At 35.5% G+C, this 18,174-nt stretch overlaps 1 protein-coding gene across 1 annotated transcript in view; it reads left to right on the top strand.

The window, feature by feature from the left end:
* LOC308669261 (period circadian protein homolog 2-like) overlaps positions 1–10,827 on the top strand; it is a 30,031-nt gene extending 19,204 nt beyond the window's left edge. Inside the window, exons 11-21 of the mRNA XM_081329886.1 lie at positions 639–744; positions 1,647–1,778; positions 1,943–2,042; positions 2,526–2,691; positions 2,788–2,918; positions 4,301–4,561; positions 5,489–6,333; positions 7,472–7,646; positions 7,732–7,921; positions 9,350–9,500; positions 10,404–10,827. Of these exons, the coding sequence (XP_081186012.1) occupies positions 639–744; positions 1,647–1,778; positions 1,943–2,042; positions 2,526–2,691; positions 2,788–2,918; positions 4,301–4,561; positions 5,489–6,333; positions 7,472–7,646; positions 7,732–7,921; positions 9,350–9,500; positions 10,404–10,457 (2,311 nt within the window). The 3' untranslated portion in view covers positions 10,458–10,827. The remainder of the gene's footprint in view (positions 1–638; positions 745–1,646; positions 1,779–1,942; positions 2,043–2,525; positions 2,692–2,787; positions 2,919–4,300; positions 4,562–5,488; positions 6,334–7,471; positions 7,647–7,731; positions 7,922–9,349; positions 9,501–10,403) is intronic.
* The last annotated feature ends 7,347 nt before the right edge of the window (positions 10,828–18,174 follow it).

The raw sequence follows: 18,174 nt of genomic DNA on the forward strand, positions 1-18,174 counted from the left end.
GAATATACTTCATTAATTCTGGAGGAGCTACGTGAAAAGCAATGTTTTACGCTGTGACTACTATGTAAAGAGGCTTTAATGATTTCCTTTTGGGAATTGAATTATGTAATTGAACAAGCTCATTTGTTCTGCAATGAAGTCTAAACATTTTGCACAAACTGTAGGTCACTTTTGAAATAATTGTTTGGATGTCGTCCTGTGGCAGGTTTCTCAGCTTTCTTTTTTCAGGAATATATGATATATGGGTAGTTTATGACTAAATTTGGAGTCTTAGATAGTCTACTTTATGTTCATTTAGTAATCACGAATATTTTTTGGAAAGTCAAAATGTCAAATTAAGGTAGTGGTACCAACTTGCATCCGTATTTTATAAATTATTTATTTAATGACCAGGGAGTTCACAACTGCATTAAAAATTGCATGTGTTGAATACTAAATGTTTATAGAAAACTTACAATTCTCCCAGATCTTCCAAGTCTTGTCAAGAGTTGCTTCAGAATACATAATCCAATGTTTGGAGACTGTAGGCCTGAATATTTGATCAATATTTGATTTAAATGTGTATAGATGCCATAGAAAAAACAAACTATATGTAACTGAAAGCAATACACTTGTCATTATATATTAATGATTTTTAGGAGCACTTTGAATGAAGATGTATTTGCACCTCAACACGGAGAAGAAAAAATGCAACATCCTAATACTGAAGAAATTACAGGACAAATACATAAGCTATTAGTACAAGTATGATATTTATTTATTATATATTTATACACAGATATACATACACTCATGTGAGAAGCAGATAATCTTGGGTTACAACTGCAGTTTGGACCAGAATTGCCATCGCTAAGCAATGCACTTGTAAAGCATGAAGTCACATGACCGTTTCACATAGTGATGATGTTCTCAGTAGTCCTTATTGACATCACAACTCCAAGACTCATATGGGCTTATGGAAGAAGCAGGACGGAAGGTAGAGACTATGGACAAATAGGGTGATGCTGCAAGTGGCAGGCAGTTAGAGGTGATCCCCAGGATCTCCCATTCTCTAATGTGGCTCAGCAGAAAAAGTGATGGGAGTGATTTATGGGCATGATGTGCAACCTTCTCTGCTGATTTCCACATTTACTTTGCTTGTGGGAAGCCAGGAAGGAAAGTTGCAAATGGCGATTACATAACACAGCTCACTGCAACATGATGATTGCAAGCCAAGCACCTGACCACCCAGATTGAATTCATGTGACTGCAGGGGAGCTGTGATAGTCAAAACTTTGAGGACTGGTCATAAGTCCATTTTTAGGACCACTGTAACTATACAGTTGTTGAACAAATGGATGTAAGCTGAGGTCTACCTATACACACACACAAACACAAGTACATGAACTATGTAACTAGCACCTTCAAAATATTGATAATTTTGCAAATGGAATTCTGCTTTTGGCATTTTTAAATATCATTATTGTGTGCTGAACCCACCTCACAGGGTTATTGTTGTGAGAAAATAGGAGGGGGAAGGTGTGTTGACTATGTTCTCCATCTTGAGTTATTTATGAAAATAATAAAGGAGGAATGCAAATAAATAAATAAGGCTTCTGACTAGCAGTGTCCTTCATTATTGCAATATTATTGCAATCTATTTTTAGCCTATATATAATAGTGGCTCTAGTGGCTATGGAAGTTTGGGCAGCAGTGGATCACATGAGCACCTAAGGAGTGTGGCTTCATCCAGTGACAGCAATGGAAACAATGAAGATACTCAGAAAATACAGAAAACTGTAAGTTTGACATTGTGTTCTATTAATGTTTTCAGTCTAATGAGAAAAAGGTAATGGTGTTTTTTCTCATAAATGTGAGCCAATTAAACAATTTCTAATTAATTATTCCAAATAAGCATGCATCAAGTATGGTTTAAAGACTGTTTGTTTCATTTTGATTCCAGATTTCTTCTCAAAATATTTGTAAAAATGGAAGTGTGGACAGAACTCACGCCTACTTTGATTCTAGATTAAAGCTTGAAAATCAGAAGAATTCTTATAGAGGTATAAAGCAAAGACAATTTAAAGAAATTACTATCAGTTATTCTAGCTATATCTTCAATTATTTTAACTATATTTTTGGTCAAATGCACCCAGTCCAACCCTCTAACAGTAGTCATTTTGTGTGGTATTTCCTGTATGCTTAGATAGCAATTGCATTTAGGTTTACATACTACCCCATAACACTTTACAGCACTCTCTGGGAAGGTTTCAATGTAGAAGCTTTATTTGCAAATTGTCCCCAACAATCTGGCTCCTCTTTTTACCAATCTTGGTAGGATGGAAGGCTGAGTCAATCTTGAGCCCCGTCAGCATTGAACTCCAGGCTGTGGGCAGTTTGCACTGCACTTTAACTGCTGCACAACCCAATCTTGAGTTGCCTATGATCTTAGGTTTGCTTTTATCAGTTTCCTGTCTTTGGAATGTTTGATTATGGGAGAAAAACTAAATAAACCTCTGTATTATTTTTATTTTTATGATGCTTAGAGAAACACACTGACTACCGTGATCATACCAATAGTACCACTCAATTGTTTGAAAATGATGGCATTGGGACTGCTTGTCAAAGGAGTCTAGCTGCAAAAGAATCAACTTGGAGAGAACAAATGATATATTCATATCAACAGATCAGTTGTTTATATAATGTTATTAGGTAAACAATATTGTATTTCACTGAATTACTGTTAAGTTGTGTATGCACTTTTTGAAGTGACTGTTTTTATAAACTTAAAGTTACTTTTTCTTGTAGATACTTGGAAAGTTGCCATGCAGCTGATACTGTGCAGAAAATGACTCGCCCTACACCATATACTGATGTAGCATTGAATACTGATATATATAGAGAGAAAATGAATGCTAATACAACAAAAACATCCACAGGTATTGGAGAGATTTTTTGTGGATTTCACAGAGAAGTCTTATGCACATTTATCTTCAACTAATGTTACTTCTTATCCAAGTGTGTTTAGGATTCCAGCTTCCATTTGGGCAACATTCAGTCTTATAATATGGTCTTTCCTAAGCTGAGCTTTACAACGCATGTAAAGCAGTCACTTTAAGAAAGTCAATCTTTTCTTCTTCAACCATGATCCTATTTAGACTATGAGTTTCCCAGCCAGAACCAGCAACAGTGAAGCAGGGAAACTTGTGATACATTCACGTTACTGGTAATTATCTGTGTTCTGTATTATTAGGTTTCTCGAAGACCAGAGAGAGTAGTAGAAAAGAAGAATAGAATAATTTTCAACAACCAAAATTTGACCATTTTGATTTAATCCAGTCTTAGAAATAGATTGCAGCATGTTTATGAACAAATTAGTTTACAGTGCACAGGCATTTAAATAAATCTAAGTATTGAAATTAAGAGGAAAATAACTCCTGTTCTTGTGCTCATTCAGAAACATTTCTTCAAAAACGTATTGCAGGGAATATTTGCTTCCATTATAGATAAAGTACTTGGACATTAAATTGAATAACAGTTCTAATATTTTATTCCTCTTCCTCAGCCTAAATCTGTATAAGCCAGAAGGAATGGCAATTCAATGCTTTAGTCTTGATGACAATGATGGAAACTTTTATCAGTGAAAACATATTTACAAACTCATGAAATAAAAAAGTGAAGCACATATAGTTTAAAAAAATTCTAGAATGCTGAAAAACTACACTATATAAAACCTTTCCTAATCTTTATCATATTTTTGACTTCTCAGAAGTTTGCTGCTTCTCAGTCTAGTAGATCTGGACAGTTTCACCTGACATCATGTTTGATTTATTTGAAAAATTTGCATTTATTCTTTTTATTCTTTTCTCTTTGTGTATATGGTGTGTTTATGTTGTCACTGAAAAGAAAGGGGACAGTCAAAAATTCACATAGGTCCTGCAGTGTTGGAAACATCTGATACATCCAATGCTTCAGCTCTTATGGATGCTCATTTAACTTCTTTGACTTTTCCTGGACAACCTGAAAGTGTAATATCTTTTGTCAGTCAATGCAGCTACAGCAGCACCATAGTTCATGTTGAAGATAAAAAAACACAGCCTGAATTAGGTATAGTACTACCACTTTTGTTATGAGACAGAATATGATTCTATATTCTCTAGAATAAATGTAGGAAGTTTATTTAGAAATTTAATTGTAATAATTATGTGCTCTCTTTCCTGTATAAATAGAACAAACCTGGGCAGACTACTATAAACATTTACACTTAACATGTTAACAACATTAAAAAATTCCTATATGTCTGTATTCAACTTTTTTTTAGAAATTATAGAAGACAATCTATCTGGGATAAAATCCACAGAGAATCAAACTATTGTTCTACATTCTAACAGTTCACAAGAGAACAAAGGAAAAGCTATATTTAAGAAATTGGGTCTTACAAAGGATAGCCTTGCAATACATACTCAGAAAGAAGAGTGGAGTTTTCTGAATAAGTGTAAAGAAATAAAAAGGTTCCATACTTTTAAATGTGCTTGCAATTGCTACTTTCAAAAAAGACGCAAAGGATTCCCAGAGGAACATGGTATGTTTTTTAAATAATTACTATTAATTTGTTTAGGAATTTGTGCATAGTTCAGTACAAATGTAGATATGTGCTATATTATATGCTTCTTCCAAAGGTCGATACTGGATCTCAGACCTATGAGCCTGGCTAGGGAATTGAAGTCCACACATCAAAGTTGCCAAGTTTAAAAAACACTGTTAGCCAAACAAATGAGATTAAGTTATCATGTTCAATCTACAAGTAGTGTGATTTGTCACTTTGAATGCAAAACAAGGAGTATTTATTGTACTTATGCAGATTTCAGTTTTAAAATCGCTTCTGGAAATGGAAAAATTAGAAATGTTTTATAACAAGGCATTTAAATAGAACCAAATTTAAAATATTTCAGGATCTGGCAAGACTTTTAAAAAAAAAAGCCTACTAAATTTTTCACCTCTGCAGCTAGCATAGATTCTTCAAATCAAAAGGTGTGTCTTCTAAGACAGGGGTCGCCAACCCCAGGGCTATGGACCACCACCGGTCAGCAGTGCACCAGAAACCGGGCCACACAAATGAGCAAAGCTCTCTCTACCCATGCCTCCCTGGTCCACAGAAAAAGCTCTCTCCGTGGAACTGGTCCATGGCACCGAAAAGATTTGGGACTACTGTTCTAGGAAGAGACAGTTTGGTGTGGTGGTTAAAGAATTAGTCTAAAAACTAGGTGACTGAGTTCTAGTCTTGCCTTAGGCATAAAAAACTGGTTGGTGACTTTGGGCCAATCGCTCTCTCTCAGCCCAACTCTTCACAAGATTCTTGTTGTGGGGAAAATAAGAGAAGGAGGGAGTTTTGATATGTTTGCTCTTTTGAGTTGTATATGAAAAAATGGCTGGATAGAAATAATTAAAAAAAAGAATAGAGTCAAAACAGATGTTCAGACACAATTAAATAACTTCTCACTTTTTCTAGATGTGTGTGAATTACATCGTGGTTCTGGGATAGCTTTTTCTTTGAAGAAAATTGGAAGGATCAAGAAATATAAACAAAAACGACATAAGCAGTATGATTCTTCAAACAATATAACATCTGGTACCAAACCCTTGCATAATTTTCTTCTGCTTAGCCCAAATAATGCAGCTTGTACTCCATCAAATCATTCACAAGCAAGTTATCCAACTGTGCCTGTTTCGACAATTATGCCTACCATTTTTCCAACTACAGGAATCACACCAGCAGTTCCTGACGTTTCCCTATCTTATTTTAATAAAACACAGGATTTCAAAAAACATTGTCCTCTGCCATTAACTGAGTTTGTTCCACCCTTAATGACTCCAGTAGTAGCACTTGTTCTCCCTAACCATGAATGTCCTCAGACAAATAATAGTATTCCTCAGACTTGTCTTGAGCCACCTGGTTTTTCTGTTCAGCCTTCTTTCTCGTCAGAAACTTTGCTTACAACACCTCCTCCATTTGCTGCTTCAAACAAGTTCCCTCCTGAGGTAGATTTTTCAGCACAACCACTATGTTATAATTCTCTAACAAATAGTGAAAAGAACCCTGTTGTAGAATGCCAAAATAAGCTGTCCCATTCCTGTACACCAGAGTCCTTGGGTCTACAAGGTCAGTCCTCATCAACGTTGTACCAGTCACGGTGTAGTTCTCCTTTACAGTTGAACCTTCTGCAATTAGAAGAAATGCCAAAAACGTTGATAAATGGAAGTATTGCTATAGAGGGAAATTATGGAACTTTAACTGATGGAGAGATTACAAATAAACAGTTAAGCAGAGGTAATAAAAGAAAAGCATCATGTTCAGTAAGCATTATTTATATTTGCCTATTTATTATGCATGTGAAAAATTCTTTAGAAATTGTCACTTAATTCTATTTAATACAGATATTCCTTGATTACAACCACAATTGAGCCCAAAATTTCTGTTGCTAGGCAACACAATGGTTAAGTGAATTTTGCTTCATTTTATGACATTTCTTACCACAGTTGTTAAGTGAATCCTTGCAGTTGTTAAGTTAGTAACATGTTTGTTAAATGAATCTAGATTCCCCATTGACTTTGCTTGTTAGAAGGTTGTGAAAGGTGATCACATGACCCCAGGACTCAGCCACCATCATAAATACATGCCAGTTGCCAGGGCATCCACATTTTGATTATGTGACTGTGGGGGACACTGCAATGGTCATAAGTTTGAAAAATGGTTATAAAGCTTTTTTCAGTGTTGTTGTAACTTCAAAAGGTCACTAAACATTAATGATTGTAAGGCGAAGACTACCTGCAGTCCATAGTATCTACAGTTACAGCTACAAACTATTTTCTTTAAAAACTAATAGTTTTAAAGGTATATGATCAAAGCACAAACTGCAGTGTAAAAGCTACTGTATCGCATTGCTTTTTAATTGGGATTTTTATACTAGAAAATATGAAGTTTTCAGTACATTTACACAACAAAGCTCACTATTCTTATTTGTCTGTGGAGCCTGTTTTGCAGACAATTACATATTTCAGGGGACTATAGGTCATGTAGCCCAAGTCACTGTTGTCCCAAAGTTGCTTTTCAAAAGGCAATTGGATTTTTTTTTCTAGAAAATGTTTTGCTTCTTTAATCAGAATCTCCATAGACATTAGCACAGGTTTCTGCATGATCTCTCTTAAAGAGCTCCAGCAAAAGACAGCCCATGATTCCTGTAGAAAGTATGGAATATACATTATTATGAATTAGATTAAATTCCTAACTTTAATGTGACTTTTTGCCCATAGCATTGTTTTAACTGTAATAGGTTTTTGGTTTTTTTTTAAAAAAAAGAAGGCACAGTATCTCTCTTCCACTAATATAATTGCTATGTGAACCCTATGTAATGAGTTTACTCCTGATCCTCTTATTGATAAATATTCTTCCTTAAATATTTAAAGTTATACTGTTTTATTTTTGTTTGTTAAGGTTAACACACAAATGGAAGTTCAGAATACTGATACATTTTCTTTATCTACTGATCTACTTGATTTACTTCAAGAAGACACAAATTCAGTCACCGGATCAGGAAGTTTTGCTTTAGCAGCTGCTGAATCTTTAGAATCTGGATCAAATGGATGTGATATGTCAATCTGTGGAACAGGTAATGTGGCATGTGCAGGTATTCTGGAGGTAGTTACATGGAAAAATCAGGTTTAATGAGAAAGTGTCGTTTTTGCCTTCTGTAGGATGTAGTGAGTCAAGTCAAATCAGCAAGTATATTGGAAGTATTAACTCCTCAGAAAATAATCATAAAACAAAATGTTCACAAATGGAAGAAGATGTACAGCACATTAAATGTGCCCTCCAGGATCCTCTTTGGCTAGTGATGGCAAATGCAGATGATACTGTTATGATGACTTACCAGATTCCATCACGGTAATTTTAGTTTTGATTTGATTAAAGTTGCATAATATCTAAACTAAGTAATAAGATTTCTGATTTCAAACAGCCATTGTCTATTGTTCATGTGAAAATGTATGTTTTCTTCAGTGGCATTTATAAGTTGTTGCTACTTTTGCCAGAATGACCCCTTTCTCCCTACTTGGCCCCACAGCCACCACTGGTTAAATTCCCTTAAACCAAATTTTACTTTTGTAAAGGATTCATTTACTTTTTACTGATTCATAGTATTGAATTGGAAGAAGCCATTTAGATCACTGGGTCCAAATTAAGCATTTGTGATAAATAATTGTTTAGCTTTTCTTGGACTACATTCAATGAAGGAGAGCTCACCATTCCTCCAGTAATTAATTTCATTGTCAAATTTGTTTGCCTGTTAAGAATTATTTGGTAATGTTCAGTCAGAATTTGCATTCCTGCAAGTTAAAATATGTTAATAAGTTAAAATGGCAGAAAGTGAAGAGGAACTGAAGAGTCTCTTGTTGCGAGTGAAGAAGGAGAGTGCAAAAGTTCGGTTGAAACTAAACATTAAGAAAACCAAGATCATGGCATCCGGCCCTCTCAATTCCTGGCAAATAGATGGGGAAGAAATGGAGGTAGTGACAGATTTTATTTTCCTGGGCTCCAAGATCACTGCAGATGGGGACTGTAGCCAAGAAATTAAAAGACGCTTGCTTCTGGGGAGGAAAGCCATGGCAAATCTAGACAGCACACTAAAAAGCAGAGACATCACCCTGTCAACAAAGGTGTGTATAGTCAAGGCTATGGTCTTCCCAGTTGCAATGTATGGCAGTGAAAGTTGGACCATTAAAAAGGCTGAGCGCCAAAGAATTGAGGCCTTTGAACTCTGGTGCTGGAGAAGACTCCTGCGAGTCCCTTGGACTGCAAGGCGATCAAAGCGGTCAGTCCTAGAGGAGATCAACCTGACTGCTCTTTAGAAGGCCAGATCCTGAAGCTAAAACTCAAATACTTTGGCCACATAATGAGAAGGAAGGACTCACTGGAGAAGAGCCTAATGCTGGGAAAGATTGAGGGCAATAGAAGAAGGGGACGACAGAGAATGAGGTGGCTGGATGGAGTTACTGAAGCAGTAGGCGTGAGCTTAAATGGACTCCAGAAGATGGTAGAGGACAGGAAAGCCTGGAGGAACGTTGTCCATGGGGTCGCGATGGGTCGGACATGACTTCCCAACTAACAACAACAAACATCAGCAAAATATAGAATTGCATTCTCGCTCAAATAGGCATAATAAAAATTCACATGAATGTATACATCAAATAGTAAAATGTACAGTCTAAAATTAAATTGTTTCTGTAATATTTGCCTGCTTATTTGTAATGTTTACATATTTTGGCAATTTGAAGGCTGAAATGAAACTGTTTATATTGTATATGCTTATTTTAGAAAATTGGAAACTGTTTTGAAAGATGACAAATTGAAACTGAAACAGATGCAGATGTTCCAACCAATATTTACGGAGGAGCAAAAAAGGGAGTTACTTGAAGTTCATCCATGGATTCAAAAAGGTGAACTCCCTCAGGCTCTTGCAAATTCGGTATGTTTTAAAGATTTTTTTTATTTTAAGTATAAAAAGTATTTTATTTATGGTTAGTACAATAAAGATAGGTAGGTCACACTAGTATTGGAACATTTGAGTATACCACATTTACTTCTCTGTAGATCTGTAAGACCACCCATCTAACCAATGAAATTCTCAGCATGGAACATACCATAAAAAACATCAGCAATAGTAAAACAAACAGAAAAACCATGTTGAGACCTTTTCATTTAAAACACAAAGCACTTACAGCATACACCCATGCTACTTCCTAAATTATCAACCTGGCTTCAATGCCTGAGGGAAGAGCCTTCACAGCCTTCCAAAAGTCTTATAAGGTTGGGATTATTTATAACTCTGAGGGATGCTGTTCCATGGGGCAGGTACCATAACAGAGAAAGCCTACTTCTTAGCACTCAGTAGGTGACTCCCCCTTACCGATGAGACCCGTCATTTGCTCTCTTTGTCCAATCTTGACAGACAGCTGTAAACCCTTGGGGGAAGTTGATGCTACATGTAATCTGATGCCATGCAGATTACATGTAGCATTTCAGAACTGTTGGGAGGCAACACAGCTGCCATCACAGTGGTTTTCTGTGGGCCTACCATGGTGAACCTAAAACTCTTTCTGTTGCTACATTCTTGATTACCTGAAGTTTCAAATGCCTTTCAAGGGCACCTGTGTATAGATTATGTTGCAATAGTCCAATCAGAAGGAGACTAATAGTAGAATTTAATCTCAGTATATTCAATTCAGGTTACTCCAGCCAATTGTTTTAATGTACGCTCTCTTATGGACACGATCAAATATTTCTAAGAAAAAAAAATATTCAAGTGGAAGATTCAAGGTGATAAAGGTTCCAATTGATTAAAAGTTATAATTCACTTTTTCTTTTGAAGGTTTGTATTAATTGTGAAGAAGGTAGCCGATCTTACATACAAAATGAAGGATAAATCAATGAGATGGAGCTTAATGAATGAGGTTGTGAGAATAGTTCACCTATTCTGAACCCATTCAACAGTGAAAATGTGTAATCCATGAAGATAATTTCAAAATCATCTGCGTTCAGCTGAGGCAATGCATCGTTTTGTCTCAAAGGTTATGTTTGTTTCTTTTGAAATGAATCTCATATGCCAAACAAATGGATTTTTTTGTTCTAAAGAAAGGTCATTTGTTAATAATCTCTTTTTATGGCGGGGCATGTCTTTCTATTACTCTGAGCAATTTCTGAAAATGATTTTTTCTTTGCATTTAATAAAATATTTTCAATTTTAAATATTTACATTTAAAGTTGTGGTTTATTAAAATTATAGAGAATGCTACTAAAACCTCACTGGATTCCATAAGAAATATAAAAATACTGTGTCATCCTTACATTTCTTCCCTGTCTCTATTTTTTCTGTAATAGGGACTATATATTTAAGATGTTTAGAAATATTTTTTAAATGTTGAAAATAATAGTTAATAGATTTTACAAGTGTTTCAGTTGTAACATAAATCCACTGTTAACCATTAAATATATTTTACTTTACTGCTATATTTTAAATGCAATAACAGTAGCTTATTCTTTCTCTGATCTCCACATCTGAGGGAGAAACAAATTCAGGTCAGAAAATAATACCATTGTGTTTGTAACTGTTGCATTTCATATTTGGTAAATATTATAATTTGTTCCATTGTCCTCATCTTAGAATTCATTTGTCACTCTTGTTTTAGAAACATACTTCATATAATAATAAAAATATGCTAATGCCTTAGAATTAATTTCTATATCCTTTCTTTTAAGTCACGGATCACTTTTAAAGTCATATTCTGTACTAAAATCATTGCCCAGCAAGGAGAATCTAGTCTTAACATTGACAATAATTCCTCTAAGATAATAGCAGAATATATATTTATTGTAAAGGAATGTCACACAGTAAATCCGATTACATTATTCATTCTTAATTACCTTTCTTTGCTTTGTGTGATACCCTTGAGTAGTTTTAACCATCTGGATTACATTCAGTATACTCTCTCTCCTGATTCTTTAGTCACAGAATGAACAGCAGTATCATATATATTTTTAGTGTGAAGAATTACTGCCTTATCTAATATATGCATCAAGTGGCCACACTTACTATCTGTTCTGTAATATTCTGAAAATTAAAAATGCTTTTCAAGGGCAATCCCACATAGTGTGTGTTGCCAGATGGGATGTGGTCCAGAAGGGATGTCATGGTGACATGAATGATAGGAAGTAGGGATTCCTGGTCCAGGAACAGGTGCACAACCTGAAAGGTGCATAGCTCCTGCATATAGGTCTTCTTTGAGCAGGAGCTGTGAGTCCTGGAGAACCCCCAGATTGCACATTGGGTCTGTCTGAGGCAGTCCCACTTCATTCAGAACCAAAAATGTAAGAACCCTGGCAAAACAAGGTTGAAAAACCCAAAGCTATACAGACTTGCTTCAGTAGATCCAAAGTGTATTATGCATCATCCAGACCCCCACAGCCCCAAGGCACTTGGACAGGATATCCATAGGATCACTTAGGTGATTCTGGGGTGAAATATGAGTATCATCAACCTACTGGTGATACTTATGCCAAACTACTGGATTGTGTCAACCAACAACTTTGTGTAAATGTTAAGCAGGAGGAATGAATGAACCAAACCCTAATTTTTCCTTAGTTCTATGTTGCTTCTCTCCTTGATTAGTTTCCATCCATTGTTTCTTGTCTTGCCTTCTGGTGCTTTGGAAAATAAGTTGACCCCGTCTTGTTTGTGGCAGCCTCTCAAATATTGGAACACTGCTATCATATCCCTATTCCTACATTTCACTAGACAAGACATACCCAATTCCTGCAACCGTTTTTGAAACGTTTTAGCCTCTAGCCTTCCTAATCATCTTGGTTGCTCTTTTCTGCATTCTTTCCAGAGTTTCAATATCTTTTTTATAATATGATGACCAAACGATGCAGTATTCTAAATGTGGTTTTATTAAGGCTTTATCAAGGGTACTAATACCTAACGTGATCTTGGTTCTATCCCTCTGTTAATGCAACCCAGGATTGCATTGGGTTTTTTGGCTGCTGCTGCACACTGCTGATTCATATTTAAATGATTGTCCACTAGGACTCCAAGATCCATCTCACTATTATTGCTGTTGAGCCACGTTTCACCTAATTTGTATCTGTACACTTGGTTTTTCTTGTCAAAGTGTAAAACCTTACTACTCTCTACATTGAATTTCATTTTGTTAGATATTTCATGTTTTGTTAGATATTCAGTAGTATTTCAATGCTTTGATTCTTTAATACATATAATTTACTTTTAGGCACATGATTGTTTGGTGTGGCAACTAAGTATGTAGCTAGTACTAAACCAAATTATTAAAGTCTGCTGCCATTTCCAAATCATGATGAGAATTTCTACTAAAAATAAAATTACATTGAAAAGCAAAATCAACTAAGCAACTAAAGACCAAGTCTGCTGGATCTGCCACTCTTCCTATAAATGTTACTGAATCTGCACATGTCTGTATAGATGTAATTATTAATTACTAATTCTACTCCATGGATATCAGAAGAGACTGATAGAGGAAAAACTAATAAAAGTTTCAATACTCTATTTGAATAATTTCTAACTGTGTATTACTAAAATTCCTTTGTCTGTAATCTTTCACTGGAGTACCTTTAATCATGCATCATAAAGCAAAAGTTTGAATCAAGCTACTTCAAATGGGCTAACTTACAGAATGTGTCCAGAACCCATGACTCCCGTAGAATTAAAATTTGGAAAATTTATATACCCTTATTGAAATTAGATTTAGAAATAATTAAAACATATATGAGTTTGAGGTAATAGTCTATATAACATATTAAACAAAAATTGTTGGAAATATAGAAGTAGGGATGCCCAGTGCTTTTTTTGTAAAAGAAAAAGGTGCTGGAACTCACACACATCATACAACCCACCTTGCCTACCCTACAAGGTTCCATTCAAAAAAGGTGCCGGAACTCCGTTCTGAGGGTCTTATGACAAAAAAAGCCCTGGGGATGCCTGTTTATTCCAAAGCTGGAAGTGTTGAGTGTGCATGTCTGTCTGCCTGTCTATCTACTATCTGTCATCTATCAATTTCATCATCCTTTCCCGATGTAAAGATGCATCAGATCTAAATTTTTTGGGCTATGTGGAGGCATCTATTGTTTTGCCTTCAGCAAATGATGTACTGCACCCCCGTCTCATAATCATAGCATTGTCCTGAATTCTGTATTTACCCCTTCACAACATGTCATTTCAGTGTCCTGTGCTTCCCCATTTTTCTGAAAGTCTGAGCATTCATTAAGCTGTTTCATTTTAGTGAAAAGCAGGGATTAGAATTCATTGCTCTTTTTCCCATGTTCTGACTCCGATTCTAATGATATGTTATACCTGAGCAGTATAAAATGATGAAATAATGTAGCTAACATGTCAATGCTATGAGTTATTAAATGTTTCAATAACTTTTTATTTTTGAAGTATGCCCTAAAATGTTTTTTCTTTCAGCTGTGAGTTCCATTTGCTCGCCCAGCTGATATTTAAGCAGCAGTAACTATGGTGGATGTTGAGCGGAGAGTTGTAAATGATATGTGAATACTGAGCAGATGGCTTTGGTTGGCACCATCCAGATTTTCCATTCCGAAATTGCCTGCAGGAAGAAGATCACAAAATTAATTGCTGCTACTTGTGATTCTCAAAAGTGACACTAGGGGAGGAGATTCACAACAGTCTCTCTCTCTCTCTCTCTCTCTCTACATATACATATACATATACATCATATACATATATATACATATATATACATATACATACATATATATATATATATATATATATATATATATATATATATATATATATATATATATATATATACATGTTGTTGTTGTTGTTAGCTGCGAAGTCGTGTCCGACCCATCGCGACCCTATGGACAACATTCCTCCAGGCCTTCCTGTCCTCTACCATCTTCTGGAGTCCATTTAAGCTCACGCCTACTGCTTCAGTGACTCCATCCAGCCACCTCATTCTCTGTCGTCCCCTTCTTCTATTGCCCTCGATCTTTCCCAGCATTAGGCTCTTCTCCAGTGAGTCCTTCCTTCTCATTAGGTGGCCAAAGTACTTGAGTTTTAGCTTCAGGATCTGGCCTTCTAAAGAGCAGTCAGGGTTGATCTCCTCTAGGACTGACCGGTTTGATCGCCTTGCAGTCCAAGGGACTCGCAGGAGTCTTCTCCAGCACCACAGTTCAAAGGCCTCAATTCTTTGGCGCTCAGCCTTTCTTATGGTCCAACTTTCACTGCCATACATTGCAACTGGGAATATATGGATGTTTGGTCATATATATGGATGTTTGGTCATACATATATATATCTGGGAAAATGGGGGAGAGGAAATAATGTTTTAGATGCATACCGTGGAAATAAAATGATGCTATAGAATTTCTTATTTCAATAGGGTTCAAGTAGACCAATCCAATCCATCAGATTATATATTATATTTTCTATCCTGCTTTATTTTTTTCATCCAAATTTTTAAAAAGCAATCGGGAAAAAATCAAAAATTGATTAATAAACACTTGTTTATGTGGAAGTTACCCTTTCAGTTCTTTCTTTTCTGGCAGAAGTGCTGATAAAAATGCAGACTTAAAGCTTGGTTTCATTTCTTTCTAAACACGTTATGCTGTAACATGGCAAACTAGTGAAAAGGCACAGTATAAAAAACATGCTGAGACTTTCCCCAAAGCAGCAGCTGGAGCCACGTATGCTGCAGTTGCTTTCTGAGACGGTTTTGTTCCATCTCTATTATCTCTGCACTGCTTGCTGGTTTTGTGCACTGAAGGCCATATGTTCCATCTGCTCTACCCAGACATTCTGTTGGCAAGGGGAATGGATGCATATCCAGGCATCTGATTCTCACACCAACAGAAACCTGAGTTTCACTCAAATTCCAGAGAACTGTTTATGGTTTTGTTTTGAAAGCTGGGAGGCCTGTTGTAAAAAAAATGCATTTAAATGTCATAAGGAAGCAGTCCCTGGTATATGCACAAAAGACAGCACTGAAGTACAATTTACTTCAGGCAAATAGATCCTGATCAGAACATGTTTCCTTTATACCGTATATTGACTGAAATTCCAAACAAGTTTTTAGCAAATCGGGCAAGGGTGTGTGTGGGGGGGGGGATCTATTTCCTCAGACTTTCTATTTCTCTAGCCTTTCAGATGGGTTGAAAAGGCAAGTCTATTAGCTAGCTGGAATAGTTGCACTGCATTTGCCCCAAGTTAAAGAAGATTGGATGAAAACACTGTGAAATCTAAAATGTTGTCTAGTCTCTCATTCTCTCTGGGATCTGTTTTTCACTTCTCAGTCTACCATACTTGGGGATTCAAATAGTTTTATCAACCAAAGACTAGAATTCATGAAATAATCTCATGCATAGTTGTGAACTATTTTTTTCTATATGCCATAAATGTTTAAAAATTATTCCAGTGTGCTAGAAAGATTAAATGAACCCCATCCCAACCTGCCTCCAATACATATTACAGCATGCTTGGAAAATAATTTAAATGTGAGAAAAATAATCAGAATCATTTTTTTTATCAAATGAAATATCTACAAACAAAATGACTACAAAGTTCAATTGAGCTGGATGCAATCTTTGGCATCTTTACATATAAACACTGCAGTAGAGGTCCATTGTCTTGCAGTCCACAAGATCTGCTTTTGTCACCTTATTTAGGCTGTAGAAAACCTGTGAACTTTATGGTGTTAACTTTTGCTCCATTAGGTTGACAGCAGTATATTTACAGGTAAGGTTCTTTGTTGAATGCGTTTGACATGATCAAAGGATCCAAATGTTGAGGAAGTCATTGAACAATTATATTGTGTGTAGCCTTTGAAGGATTCTAGACCTAGGGAGATTCTGTAATTAAAGCCAGACACAGCTGTCTTCCAAAATGCCATAAAACCTAGTATCTGAAGTCTGTATACTTTAGAGGTGATCTGTTATATTGGAGACATTTGATTTAAAATGTTTTCTAAAGAGTTAGTATAAGTTTTACTGACAGTATATTGTCTTGCAAATATAAAGCATTAACACATAATTTAAAAAATACTACTTATTTTTTAATACTTCAATTCATTATATATAAATCACTATGATTTTGAACCATTTTATATATCATTGAAATTGCAAATACGTTACATTTTGGAATTATATGGCTAGTAATATAGCAAGTAGAGAAAAGAATGACTAACGTATCATTAGCTGTGATGTAAGTTTCATACTACTATTCTTAACTTGTATAATTTTTTTAAACAATTAGCAAGAAACAATTTAAGCTGCAAGGAACCAAACCACTTTATAATACCTTTGAAAGGTTGCCAATCCTTTGCCCCCCATTTGTTTATTTTTTCTATTTAACAAGAAAAAGAGAAACTGATAAATTTTAATCTTTCCCTCATACTGTTGTAGATGTTGAACAGGAATTGAGGGGGAAGAATAAATGGCAACTAAAGAAGTCATACAAAAATGAATTAAAGTGCATTAGCAATATGAGCTGAATTTCTGTGAGCCTAATAACTAAAAGTCAGATTTCTGTGATGTTTAGTCCCTTATTAGATTATATATTTTTAAGTAAACAAAGGCAGGCCCTTTGTATCAGTGAAAGAGTTAATTTCATTAGAGTAGATTACTCTGCTTTTCCACATCTCACATTTTGAAAGCCCAACACATAGTTTATGTTTTCACATATACAAAAGTTCTAGGTTTGAGATATTTCTAGTCAATAAGTTATCTAGTCAGCCAGTGAAATGTAAATTGTTCCTGTCTAGGCCACTGACGACCCAAGATAAAATGATCACATGCTACTTGCTATACTGGTCAAGGGGAAAAGTAGTGGAAATATTCCTTTTTTCTTCCTGACAATAGCTACCTGTCTTTCATTTAGCTGCTACCAGAATTTTGGTGAAGTTATCATGAGTAGAAAGTGGTTTCCTTGTACTTGTTTAATGACCTTTGCAGCAATAAGAACACCTGTGTAAAAAGATCTCCTCTCATTGCCTCCCCAGAACAATCTAGTGAAATAACTTGGGCTGAGATATTGGAGACTTGTACCATGATCTTCCTTATCCAAGTCCACTACCAGTTCCATTTTACTACACTGGTAAACATATATAAAGACTTATCAGTAACACATGATGGCCTTCTCTTTTGCAGTCTAATGCCAATTATAAACATTCATGCACCAGAAAGATAGGTTTTTTTCTTAAGAATATTCTTTTGAATCCAGTATGGATTCTTATTCCCTTTCCGATAACTGAGGTAAGCTTTTGAATTTTAAAATCCTTTTGTAAAGTATCTCCTGAATTATATGTCAACGTTCTTATAATTATATTAGGGCAAGAATGAGCAAAGTATAACCCCTAATTTCAAAAGGTGATTACAAAGAATTCATAATTATGGGAAAAACAAAACGAAACAGTCCTGTTTCTGCACAGAGGATGGGGGTTTCCACCATTTTAGGTCTTACCTTTACCTTCCCCCGCTCCTTGCCTGAAAACATTTCTGCAGTGAAACACATTAAAATAAATATAAATTTAATTAGGAGCAACAAGACCCATTCATATTATTTACTCCAGTCTGTCCAACTGTGT

This window comes from Vipera berus (assembly GCF_964194415.1).
Source record: "Vipera berus genome assembly, chromosome: 5".
Lineage (NCBI taxonomy): Eukaryota > Metazoa > Chordata > Lepidosauria > Squamata > Viperidae > Vipera > Vipera berus.